We start from the raw sequence: 12482 nt of genomic DNA, 5'->3' as shown, positions 1-12482 counted from the left end.
GATCCTGGAAGAAGAAGGGGGGAGCAGAGGAGGGCATGATGGCTGCACTGCACTTGTGTGATGAGAGGCTCTCCCCTGTGCCCGGCGGTATCAGTGGCAGCAGGCATGTGATCGGGATAACCCAGTGTCCTTGCTCCCCAAAGTATTCCATAAATGTATTCTATCAATAAAGCAATCTGTACGTTACATTCCATTAGTTTACATAAACATCCATAGAAACAATAAAGTCCCATAGGCTTCTACATAAAGAGCGCCCCCTGCTGGACACTTCGCAGGAATTACACCCTGAGTCGTGACGTCACTGTTTCTGAGAGAATTCTAACACTCCATGATCTACTAAATTAAGGGAAATATCCCTATATGTGCATTTCCCATAATTAATGTACATTAGAAATTTGTCTAACTTTCCATAAGTAATAACATATCAAAAAATATCCTTTAAGTGCTTGTAGTGTATTTCTTGGAAGCAGAACTATGGGGATGGGGAAGTACCCAACAGTAATGTCGATTAGCTGATGGCTTTATCAAGCTATCAGTCTCTCTGTAACATCACATTACCGCCCATCTGATGTGCTAAATTGTGCCATATCTGGTATCTTGACCTTAAGTCACTTTTACAATCACTTCTATGGAATGCTCAATGTTCAATGGAAATATATAGTGAGGGTGATGTCATGTTGTGGGAACGACCAGGGCTCCTAGTTGTACTAATAAAGCCATCTGTAAAAAAAACTTGAATTAAAAGTTTTTCCCTGTTTTCTGTTTGCTAAGCTCGGGTGCATTTTATAGTCCTGAGTGGCTGAAAAATATCATTCATTATTTGCGTTATTTTTGTTTCCAGAATGTTCCTAGGTATTTGTTGTCTTCTCTGCTTGATGAGACCATTGAGGCGGTTGTGGCTGGACTTAATACTGCTGTTTACCAACGAAACCTAACTCCTCGCACAACCACCGTGAGACGAAGAAGAAAAACAGGTGGGTTTCATGAAAAAAATTACATAGTCAAATTATTTGAAGCAGACATTATACTAAACAGTGTTGTAACGTGCGTTCTGAACTATAAGGGGGAGTTTCATCAAAGGGTGTAAATTATACACTGGTGTAAACTGCCCACAGCAACCAATCACAGCTCAGCTTTCAGCTCTGGTAAAATGAGAGAGGATCATCCCCCTGCCATCATGCTCTCCAGCAGCCATAGCCCGCACAGCTCTGGGAGTCGTGATCACAGCTGTGATTGGTTGCTGTGGACGGTTTATATCAGTCTATATTTTACACCCTTTGATAAATCTGGGCCTATATGTTCTAGTAACATGTTAAATCATTTTGTCTCAAAAGGAAAAAAAACAGGTCAGTCAAAAGTATCCAAAGGAAGCCGCGGAGTCCGAAAAAGGCGCAGACGAAGGGTTAAAAGACGAAAAGTGCGAAAGCTAACAGTGAGTACTGCTTGAATATTTTTGTATCTAATATTTTCAGACATGGAAAGTTTTATAGGCTGATTCTGCCCTGATAGTTACCCACAAATACAGAACAAGGCAGTGTTTCCTGAAACCAAAATGGATGTTTTTCTGACCTCTATAAATTTTTTTTCAGAATCGACGAGTTTCAACTTCCCATTGCCGCATTGCTAGATCCTTGGGTATACGCAGCCCACCGCGGGGCTCTTCATTGCCTCGCATACAGAGGGTACCAGAACAAACCTTAGATTCCATGAGACAAGACATTGGTGCTGCCACCTTCTCTGTGTTTGGAAACCCAAATGATCTGGATCCATTTGACAGGTAAATCCCTTAGTTCAGCTTACATAAGTCAGAAGTCTGGCGAAACTTTTTATTAAAGTATTGTATTGCCCCCCAAAAGTTATACAAATCACCAATATACACTTATTATGGGAAATACACATAAAGTGCTTTTTTCCCTGCACTTACTACTGCATCAAGTCTTCACTTCCTGGATAACATGGTGAAGTCACAAACCGACTCCCAGAGCTGTGCGGGCTGTGGCTGCTGGAGAGGATGATGGCAGGGGGATGCTCAGTGTCCCTCCTGTGCCCCTCAGTGTCCCTCTGCCATCATCCTCTCCAGCAGCCACAGGCCGCACAGCTCTGGGAGTCGGGTCGTGACATCACCATTTTATGCAGGAAGTGAAGCAGTAGTAAGTGCAGGGAAAAGCCCTTTATAAGCATTTCCCGTAATAAGTGTATTTTGGGTATTTGTATAACTTTTGGGGGGCAATACAATAAAAGAAAAGTCCAGCGAAACTTTTTATTAAAGTTCCAATGATGACTAAAAGAAATCTTCTCTGTTTATAGCAACAAAATGAATATTCTTGCTGATTAAGTTTGCTCATTTCAATAAATTGCATGATAAGTTTTATCTCATTTATTGACTGCCATAAGTAAGCTTGACAGATAAAAGAAAATTTTTGCTATTAGCATTATCATATTTAAAGGGGTTTTCTGGGTATAATGTACTGATGAGCTGTCCAGAGGATAGCTGGTCAGTCACTGATTGGCGGGGTGCTGACACCAAGCTCCCTTGTGGATCAGCTGTGCAGGCGATGAATAATTGATGCATTGGCAGGTATTGACACCCCACCATTCAATGACAAATGAGCTGTCTTGTGCACTTCTAGAATGACAGCTCACATGGTTATCACAGTGTAGATGGAGAGAAAAGCACACACAAAACAAGTAAAGGTGGTAACTCCAAATCACACAGACTGTGTATCAGTGTATCGGTTTAAGAGAGGAAACCACCAACAAGTCTGGAGCTTGTTGCAAACTTGTAAACTGCGTATCATGAATGAAGGTATCCATAGTTCTTAAGTTCTAAAGCTGGCTGACATGGCTATTTCATCTTTTAAAAGTTTTTTAGCAATGATTTTTACGATTGTCATTGTGTTAAATCAAACAATGTGCTTAATTTATCTTTTTTTTTTTTACAGTCAAGATGACCAGAACAGTAATTCCTCATCTCCGCTGACTGCTAAGCGCAGGGTCCTTTCCCGTTCTGCCTTGAGATCACATCGGCCTGTTGCAAGGCCCATCTCTGTAGGACTGTCACGGTATGAGAAAATGACAATGTTATTGGTAATATTTATCTCCTGCTTTATGACAAGAAATGTTCAATGCCTTCATGGCAATTTATCATGTGTCTCTCATTCAGGGGCAGAGTATCTACTCCTGGCTCGGTGGCAGTTGCAGAACCTGTGCCAGATCTCCTAGGAAGTATCCTGTCTGGGCAGAGCATGCTCATGATGAAGAGTTCTGATATTGTGATCAGTCGAGATGGATCTTTAACAGCAAAGAAATCTGGTGAGCCATTGATGCTGGTGTAAGATAAGTGCAATCACTTTTGTTTTATGCATATGATCAAAAGCAAAGCCGGTATTAAATGTTTTCAATTACATTAAAGTGACTCTGTTGTTTCAAAAAATCTTTTGATATGTCATAGAGACATGTCAAAAGTTTTGACCGGTCCAGGTCGGGAAAACGAGGCGGGAGAAGTCCACGCCCAGCGTGCAGTCCTCTCCCGACTCTGTGTCATGTGATGAGTCAGGCTCATCGTTTAAATCTATGGAGTCCAACTCCTTCACTGACACAAAGAAGGGAGCGGACCATGCTACAGTGATTCTCACAATCTGTATGGGTCTGATTACTCTGACCAGTCAATACTTTTGACATGCCTCCCTGACACATCAAATGTTTTTTAAAGAGATTTTTCCACCAAATATGTTTATTACATCCACAGAATAAATGCTAAATGTTGGAATAGTAGATTGCACAGTCATCAGGTCCCCTTAGCTAAAACATTTTTCACCTATCTTGTTTATTTGATTCAGCCGCAAGGGCTTAAATAGCAACAGCTACTGTTCTAGTCACACTCTATTGGCCTCTATCTTCAGCAATGCCCTAGCAGATCAATTAGGTCAATAATGTGCTGTTCAGTCGGGACAAAAGGGCCATCATTTTCAAGTTTGTTGGGGTTTCCCGGTGGTCAGAACCCCACCTATCAGAAACTACTCATCTATCCTGTGAATAGGTGTTAGGATAATCCATTTAACTCCTAGGATGCTTGATGGTGTTGACATTGGGATACTGTATACAGTCTTCCAAATGCAACTGAGCAGGTCATGTTTATTCATGAGGAGGTTTGGATATTGGGAGGGGTTGTTGCACCTGAAGACAGACAATTTTCCAAAGCGAATCTGTCAGCTGCAATTCAGATTACAAACTGCTGACACTGTTAGATAGCTAACACACAAAAACACAGAAAAATGCAACAGCTCACCGCAACAGCAAGATGCAGACCCACCACAGACATGAAAATAGTTAAAAGCAGCCCCCCCAACTGCCCAAACAAATTCCCACAAAAATAATGAGTCTCTTGGTTACTATTTGCAAACGGCGTAAACTGCCTCACCACGGTAAGGTGGACTCATATCGAGGAAGATCCTACACTGTACTATGGCCTCTCCATGGCGTGTAATACGCCTATGCTCTGGGCATGCAAGATCCGTCTAATACCTGCAAAAACAATTGCACCACCTGGGTGAGACAGGTGGAGTGCACGACAAAAAAAAGGCAGCCACTCCCCCAACTGGAACACAGAAAAAGAAAAAATTGGTCAGCTCTCCTAGAACACTGTTCACACTAGGCAGGAGCACGTTGCCATGGCTGAAATTGCAAACACACAAAAACACAGAAAAATGCAACAGCAAGATAAAGACCCACCACAGACATGAAAATAGTTAAAAGCAGCCCCCCCGAGTCTCTTGGTTACTATTTGCAAACAGCGTAAACTGCTTTTAACTATTTTCATGTCTGTGGTGGGTCTGTATCTTGCTGTTGCGGTGAGCTGTTGCACTTTTCTGTGTTTTTGTGTGTTTGCTATTTCAGCCATGGCAACGTGCTCCTGCCTAGTGTGAACAGTGTTCTAGGAGAGCTGACCAATTTTCTTTTTCTTTTTTTTCTTTTTTTTACTGTTAGATAGCTGTTATAGGAAGGAGACACGTGAGATATCGTCGGTCGCCCGCTGCGCACCGCTGTTCAACCGTAGCAATGCGCGGTGGGGGAACGATGATTTTAGGTCTGGCCCTAAATGAACGATCAGCCGATGACACGATCATCGGCTGATCGTTCTCTCTATTCCACTGAGCGATAATCAGCCGAATGGGGCCAATTCGGCCGATTATCGTTACTGTGGAATAGGGCCCTAAGCCTCTGAAGTGCAGGGGCTGAAACGTCTCCTCACTTCCCTTTCCTATCCCTGCTTGATTGACAGCTGAATACTGAGCCCTGATACCAAATCTTGCATATGTGCGCAATTTGCACAGCACATGAACGAGATTTAGAAACAAAACTGGGCACGGGAAGCAGAGCCCTGACTGCCAGGCAAGCAGCGGCAGGGATGGGGGGAGCAAGGAGACAGTCCAGCTCTTAGCACTTTAGGGGCTTGGGAATGCCTCAGACACTTGGCACCAGAGAATAAAATAATTTTCTATGTTGTTGAAGCACAGACAATTAAATGAAGGGTACTGTATTTCTCCTTAACCCAACAGCTTTCTAACACTGAGAATTGCATCTGACAGATTCATTTTAAGTTCTCTGCTATATTGGTAAAAGTTGTACTAACTTATGAAATTATTTTTAGGTGAAAATTCCTCACAGAACACTAATTCAAGGGAAGATTTAATGTCAGCTAGCTTCACCGAACCGAGCCCATCCCACTCAGGGTCCCCGACTATCTCCTCATCAGTGAATACATGGAAACCTGTTGTACAGCAACCACCTCTCAGTTTTCCTTCATCTGGTCTATACTCACTGTCTCCATCACCATCACCCCCTCCATCATCGCCCTCTTCTAGAGCCATGGATAGATTATCTATGCCCAATTCATCAATGCCTGGGATTCCTTCATTCAGACTAAAGAATGCTTTCACTCCACGGGTTGTCCAAGTGCAGTCCTCTGCTGGACGTTTAGCTTCAAAGGGGACTGAGCTGCCTCGCTTGAATGGTACTCTTCACAAGCCAGAGTCGCCCAGCTTAAATGATCCAGTTCCACCAAAGCCACCAGAGATCAAACATCCGAGCAAGCCTCCTGCAAAAAGACTGGAAATTTCTGAATTTCCTCGGATACCAAAGATCAAAAAGGAAACGGACACCAGCCCTAATAATGAAGACAGTAGGCGACCAGAGGCTACCAGTAGCAATGCAGGTAGCAGCTTTCCAAGGCCTGCCGTAAATCAGCTAACTGGTCGAGGTGAGAGTAGGCAGTTAGGCAGGTTTGCTACAACACAGAATACAGAAAAAAACTCTCGCCAAGAATCTCAAGCACCTTCAAGACCCTCTGGTGGGATTTCCTCCAGTCATACAGCCTCAAGCAGCAGTAAAGCACCCCTTTCTAATTCAGCGAGAAATGTGGGTTCCTCAGATTCCGGTGGAGGGGGGCTTAGAATAACAATCAGTGGAAGTTCTAATTCTTGTAGACAGTTTAGTCCTAGTGTAAAAGACCCGTTCCGAACATCAGAAGGAAAAACGCAACAGAAGCCCACTTCTAATTACCCTTCGACTATCAAAAGAGAAAAAAATGTTAAAAATGAAATTTATGATCCTTTTGAGCCAACTGGTTCAGACTCAGGCTCACAAAATAGCAGTCCTGAAAGGCCTGCCACACCACCCATACCCTCTACATCCACAGAGAACACTAGTACAGCTCAATCTAGTGGCGTGAAAGTGGGAGCATTTCGGAGCTTTAAGCTCACCACCCACTCCAGTAGAGTCGCTGTATCTAAACTTGGACCGGACTTCTCTGGGATGTCGCCCAACAACAAAGAGCCACAAGAAGCTAAAAGCCCAGTAAGAGTAAGCCCAGTGCCTCCCCCTCTCCTTAAAGTGGATAAAGAGATCAAAAAGGAAGTTAAGGAAGAAATAACTGAACATACTCCTTTTAGAATAAGCTGTCCATTATCTGGACTAAAAATTACATCTGATCTCAAGGCGGGTGGTACCCGTGGCTTCCATTTTGATGTAGAAGATCAGCCAAAAATTTCAATAAAATCTGAGCCAGACATCCTTCCAAACAGGACTTTTCATCAGAGTACTGCAGGTAGTAGAGTAGTGTGGGAGGCAGAGACCCCCTCAGAGTCCAGCTCTTTATCTATTACTCATAGCATTGAGCCACAGAAAAGGAAAATCATAGTTAAAGAGGAACCGAGGTCATGCTCAAGGTCGAGATCTAGAACAAGGTCCAGAGAACGAGAATCACGGTCTGCTTCTTTGTCTACAGAGGACAGAGAAAGAAAATACAAGTCAAAATCGCACAAGGTAAAGAGATCACGTAGCGATAGGTCAAGCTCTGGCAGCTGGGAACGTTCCAAGAAGAAACGTCAAAAAGAGAGAAAGAAAGAAAAGAAAAAGAAGAGCACAGATTCAAGAGAAAGGAAGAGGTCCAGATCTAGTAGCCGTAGTACCTCATCCCACAGGGCATATAACAGTAAGAAGAAAAAGAAAAAGAAGCGTGATTCAAGGAGTGAATCCGCAGGACGATCCATTAGTCCCGAGAAAGAGAAAAAGCGGAAACACAAAAGTGACAAGAGTAATTCCAACAAAGAAGGGAGTTCTAAAGTGAAAGAAAAAAAGAAGCCTAAGGATGATCGGGGAAAGCAACGTTCAAGATCACAACCAGTGACCAAGGAGTTGAAAGTTCATAAGTCAAGAGATAAATCTCCCACATATAGAGACCAAGAAGTAACAAGACACATTGTCTTGTCCCCAAATAACAATGAAACAACTATAACATGTACAGTTAGCTTCAAATCAGATTCCCCCACTGTTGTTCAAGAGACTAAAAAGTCCATTCTTATACCCAAAGAAGAAGTACATGAAAAAAATACATTCCCATACTTGGAAGGTAGCGTTTCTGTTAAAGAAGAAAAAGTGGAATTATCTGATTGTGATGAAGAAGTTGTTAAGATGGAAACAGAAAGTCCACCTTGGTCTCCATCTCTTTTGGATTCTTTAGTTCCTGAAGACAAGAGTGAAAATATCCCAGAACCCCCTTCTCCGAAGGAATCTTCTCCATTAAGTGACTTACTTGCCACATCTGTGGTTAGTCCTCAAGCTTCATTTTTGTCTGATGGCTCAGAGCCTGTCAGTCCAAAGTCACGAAGTCCACATCAGGGGGATCATTCCAAGACTATCGCTGCTCTGACCGTCAAGAAGGAAGCTGATGATGATCAGTGGTCACCGTCCCATTTAGATGATTTTCTGTTAAATGAACTTTCTGATGATGTGTGCTCCGTGGGAGCTGCCAGCCCAGATGATGTTGATTTGGAAGAGGCTATACTGATGAAAAGAGAAGGGGACGGTAAGGTAAGTAATGTGATATAAACACTTTAAACGTTCGATGAGGGCCCTATCAATCGTTTAGCATGGCCCTGTAATAGTTTAGCAAGGGCTGCACGGACATTGTTGTCCGATGTCCTTGCAGCCCTTGCTTAAACAGTATACATTACCTATCCACGCTACAGGACTCTTCCTGTGGTCCGCTTCTTCCCGGTCCCACGTGCTGCAGCTTCAGAACGGCCTGTCTGAGCTGACAGGACGCTCAGCCAATCACTGGCCAGGACCACCGTGGCCGGTGATTGGCTGAGCAGCCTGTCAGCTCAGACAGGCCACTCTGAAGCTGCAGCGTGCGGGACTCGGAAAGAAGCAGGCCAATTATCACTCTGTGTAATAGGGCCCTAAGGGAATAAGGCATTTTTTTAAGGGGGTATGTGTAAGGGGTTGGTTATTGCTTTATCAAAAAAATCACTTATGGCATTACATGTTTCTAAGCAAAAATATCACTTTCACATGTAAAATGTAAACTTCAAAATACTTTATAGATATGCATTTAAAAGGGTTATCCATCTAAGAGCTTAAAAATTAAATGCTACCAAACCTAGCTGGTCTCACTCACCAAGTCTCCCTGAGTATTTTGAGCCATTCTCCGTCTTTGTAGCTACCGCAGTTCCTGAGTTTCTAGTAGCCGATCTATATCCAAGATGGCGCCTGCTGGGAAACTACATTTCCCATCATACAGTGCTTCTCCCTGATTAGTTTGTTTGTGAACCCGCCCCCTTTAGGAGTTTAGAGGTGATGCATATGACATCCAGATTCTGTGCAATACTGAGCAGCTGTCAGTCACATTACAGTTGATGACCCAGCAGTTGGGCACAGCGCTGAAACTGTGCTTTGCCTGACCATTAGGGAAGTAGTCAGGGCAGTGTGTTAAGCCGCCCTGTCTGTCGACCAGGGCCGCCATCAGGAATTCCAGGGCCCCATACTGCCAACTTGTCTGGGCCCCCACATTACCAAATGCAATAATCCAAAAAAACGTAAACTCAGGACATACGTTTAGCTATTTAAAGACCATAATATGTGCTAAATTACAAGTCAGTTAGGCCATGTTTTCAGCCTTAAAAATAACTATTGGTTTATGCAAGAATGGCTGAAAATGTCATTTTTCCACAAATAATACTGACACATCATATATCATATACGATCACCCCAATTGACTGAATAATGCTGCCATATATCAATACTGAATAAAATGACCAGAAAATCCTACAGCAACACCATGACCACAAATTCCCACACCCAAATGACTGGATAGCATACTGCTTATTATACAAAACACAATATAAAGACCAACATTAGACCCATATAGTCACTACAGTGTAGCTACATCCAGTGACTCACAGGTGACGTCTTCTTCGTTTGGAGTCGTTCACTTTCCTTCTCTCTTTCTATCGGCCTCGTCTCCGCAGAATCTGCCAGACAAAAATCTTAGGCTTTGCACTTTTCCAGCATCCTACACTTATACAAACTTCATATATACAGTATCACAGGGGATTTCACACTGTGAGTTCCACAGCTGCGATGCTCTGTAGTGTTATTCCTATGGCTTTAGATAATTCGCTGCGGAAATGTAGCCCCTGCTCACTTAACCCACCACTGCCGCACTCCTGCCTGCTTCTCTGGCTCCTGGCTCCCTGACGTCCAATCAGTGGCAGCGGCGGGACATCGCACAGTGGCTGAGCAGGATGCCAAGGACCCAGAGAAGCAGATGGGAGCGCATCCAGGTGACATATTAGCCCGGCAGCTGGTGGATTAAGTGGCAGCGGCTACATTGTCACAGGGAATGAAAAATCTGCTGCAAGAATGTAGATTCATAGGAAATGACAGTATTGCAGCGGATTTTGCTGCGGAAGTTGCAGCATGAAATCTGCTGAAATACTGTACGTGTGAAGTCACCTGCCAGAGGAATACAGAGACTGTCTGGGAATCTGGGGCATGTAGAGTGGGGGCTGCAACACAATATGTGAGCAGCTATGGGCCCCCTGAGAGTCCTGGATTGCCCCCTATACCACCCATATTACAGTATAATCCATCAATGTGCTACATATCCACACACTACACACAGGACATATATTGTACTACCACACAGAAATACACACAACATAAATATATAATAGATGTGCAAACCCATACTGTACAAATAGGCAGATATACACAAGTAGGGCGGGGCGATATGGCCAAAAAATAAAATCTCAATTTTATTTTTAATTTGGACGATTCTCGATCCCCCTGTGACTAGGGAAGACTGGGGGTGACTTAGGGGAACTGGGGGTAACTGACAGGCTGTCAGGGCATGCTGGGGGTAGTATACACAGGCTGTCAGGGCATGCTGGGGGTAGTATACACAGGCTGTCAGGGCATGCTGGGGGTAGTATACACAGGCTGTCAGGGTATGCTGGGGGTAGTATACACAGGCTGTCAGGGCATGCTGGGGGTAGTATACACAGGCTGTCAGGGCATGCTGGGGGTATTATACACAGGCTGTCAGGGCATGCTGGGGGTATTATACACAGGCTGTCAGGGCATGCTGGGGGTAGTATACACAGGCTGTCAGGGCATGCTGGGGGTAGTATACACAGGCTGTCAGGGCATGCTGGGGGTATTATACACAGGCTGTCAGGGCATGCTGGGGGTAGTATACACAGGCTGTCAGGGCATGCTGGGGGTATTATACACAGGCTGTCAGGGCATGCTGGGGGTATTATACACAGGCTGTCAGGGCATGCTGGGGGTAGTATACACAGGCTGTCAGGGCATGCTGGGGGTAGTATACACAGGCTGTCAGGGCATGCTGGGGGTATTATACACAGGCTGTCAGGGCATGCTGGGGGTATTATACACAGGCTGTCAGGGCATGCTGGGGGTAGTATACACAGGCTGTCAGGGCATGCTGGGGCTAGTATACACAGGCTGTCAGGGCATGCTGGGGGTAGTATACACAGGCTGTCAGGGCATGCTGGGGGTAGTATACACAGGCTGTCAGGGCATGCTGGGGGTAGTATACACAGGCTGTCAGGGCATGCTGGGGGTATTATACACAGGCTGTCAGGGCATGCTGGGGGTATTATACACAGGCTGTCAGGGCATGCTGGGGGTAGTATACACAGGCTATCAGGGCATGCTGGGGGTAGTATACACAGGCTGTCAGGGCATGCTGGGGGTAGTATACACAGGCTGTCAGTGCATGCTGGGGGTAGTAGTTATGCACAGGCTGTCAGGGCATGCTGGGGGTAGTAGTTATACATAGGCTGTCAGGGCATTTTGGGAGTATTATACACAGGCTGTCAGGGCATGTTGGGAGTAGTTATACACAGGCTGTCAGGGCATGCTGGGGGTAGTAGTTATACATAGGCTGTCAGGGCATGCTGAGGGTAGTAGTTATACATAGGCTGTCAGGGCATGTTGGGAGTAGTTATACACAGGCTGTCAGGGCATGCTGGCAGTAATAGTTATACACAGGCTGTCAGGGCATGCTGGGGGTAGTAGTTATACATAGGCTGTCAGGGCATGCTGGGGGTAGTAGTTATACATAGGCTGTCAGGGCATGCTGGGGGTAGTAGTTATACATAGGCTGTCAGGGCATGCTGAGGGTAGTAGTTATACATAGGCTGTCAGGGCATGTTGGGAGTAGTTATACACAGGCTGTCAGGGCATGCTGGGGGTAGTAGTTATACATAGGCTGTCAGGGCATGCTGAGGGTAGTAGTTATACATAGGCTGTCAGGGCATGTTGGGAGTAGTTATACACAGGCTGTCAGGGCATGCTGGCAGTAATAGTTATACACAGGCTGTCAGGGCATGCTGGGGGTAGTAGTTATACATAGGCTGTCAGGGCATGCTGGGGGTAGTAGTTATACATAGGCTGTCAGGGCATGCTGGGGGTAGTAGTTATACATAGGCTGTCAGGGCATGCTGAGGGTAGTAGTTATACATAGGCTGTCAGGGCATGTTGGGAGTAGTTATACACAGGCTGTCAGGGCAGGCTGGCAGTAATAGTTATACACAGGCTGTCAGGGCATGCTGGGGGTAGTAGTTATACATAGGCTGTCAGGGCATGTTGGGAGTAGTAGTTATACACAGGCT

The 12482-nt window shown here is 44.9% G+C and overlaps 1 protein-coding gene across 3 annotated transcripts in view; it reads left to right on the top strand.

Annotated features, from left to right (window-relative positions):
• Positions 1-12482, top strand: part of PHRF1 (PHD and ring finger domains 1) — a 44300-nt gene that overhangs the window by 23588 nt on the left and 8230 nt on the right. For all 3 annotated transcript variants that reach the window (XM_069965476.1, XM_069965474.1, XM_069965475.1), the window contains exons 9-14: positions 842-974; positions 1335-1432; positions 1590-1777; positions 2943-3062; positions 3164-3312; positions 5651-8370. In XM_069965476.1, the coding sequence (XP_069821577.1) occupies positions 842-974; positions 1335-1432; positions 1590-1777; positions 2943-3062; positions 3164-3312; positions 5651-8370 (3408 nt within the window). The remainder of the gene's footprint in view (positions 1-841; positions 975-1334; positions 1433-1589; positions 1778-2942; positions 3063-3163; positions 3313-5650; positions 8371-12482) is intronic.

Source organism: Dendropsophus ebraccatus, chromosome 4 (assembly GCF_027789765.1).
Source record: "Dendropsophus ebraccatus isolate aDenEbr1 chromosome 4, aDenEbr1.pat, whole genome shotgun sequence".
NCBI classification, from domain to species: domain Eukaryota; kingdom Metazoa; phylum Chordata; class Amphibia; order Anura; family Hylidae; genus Dendropsophus; species Dendropsophus ebraccatus.
The sequence above is the reverse complement of the archived record's forward strand: the minus strand, read 5'-3'. Positions and strand labels throughout refer to the sequence as shown.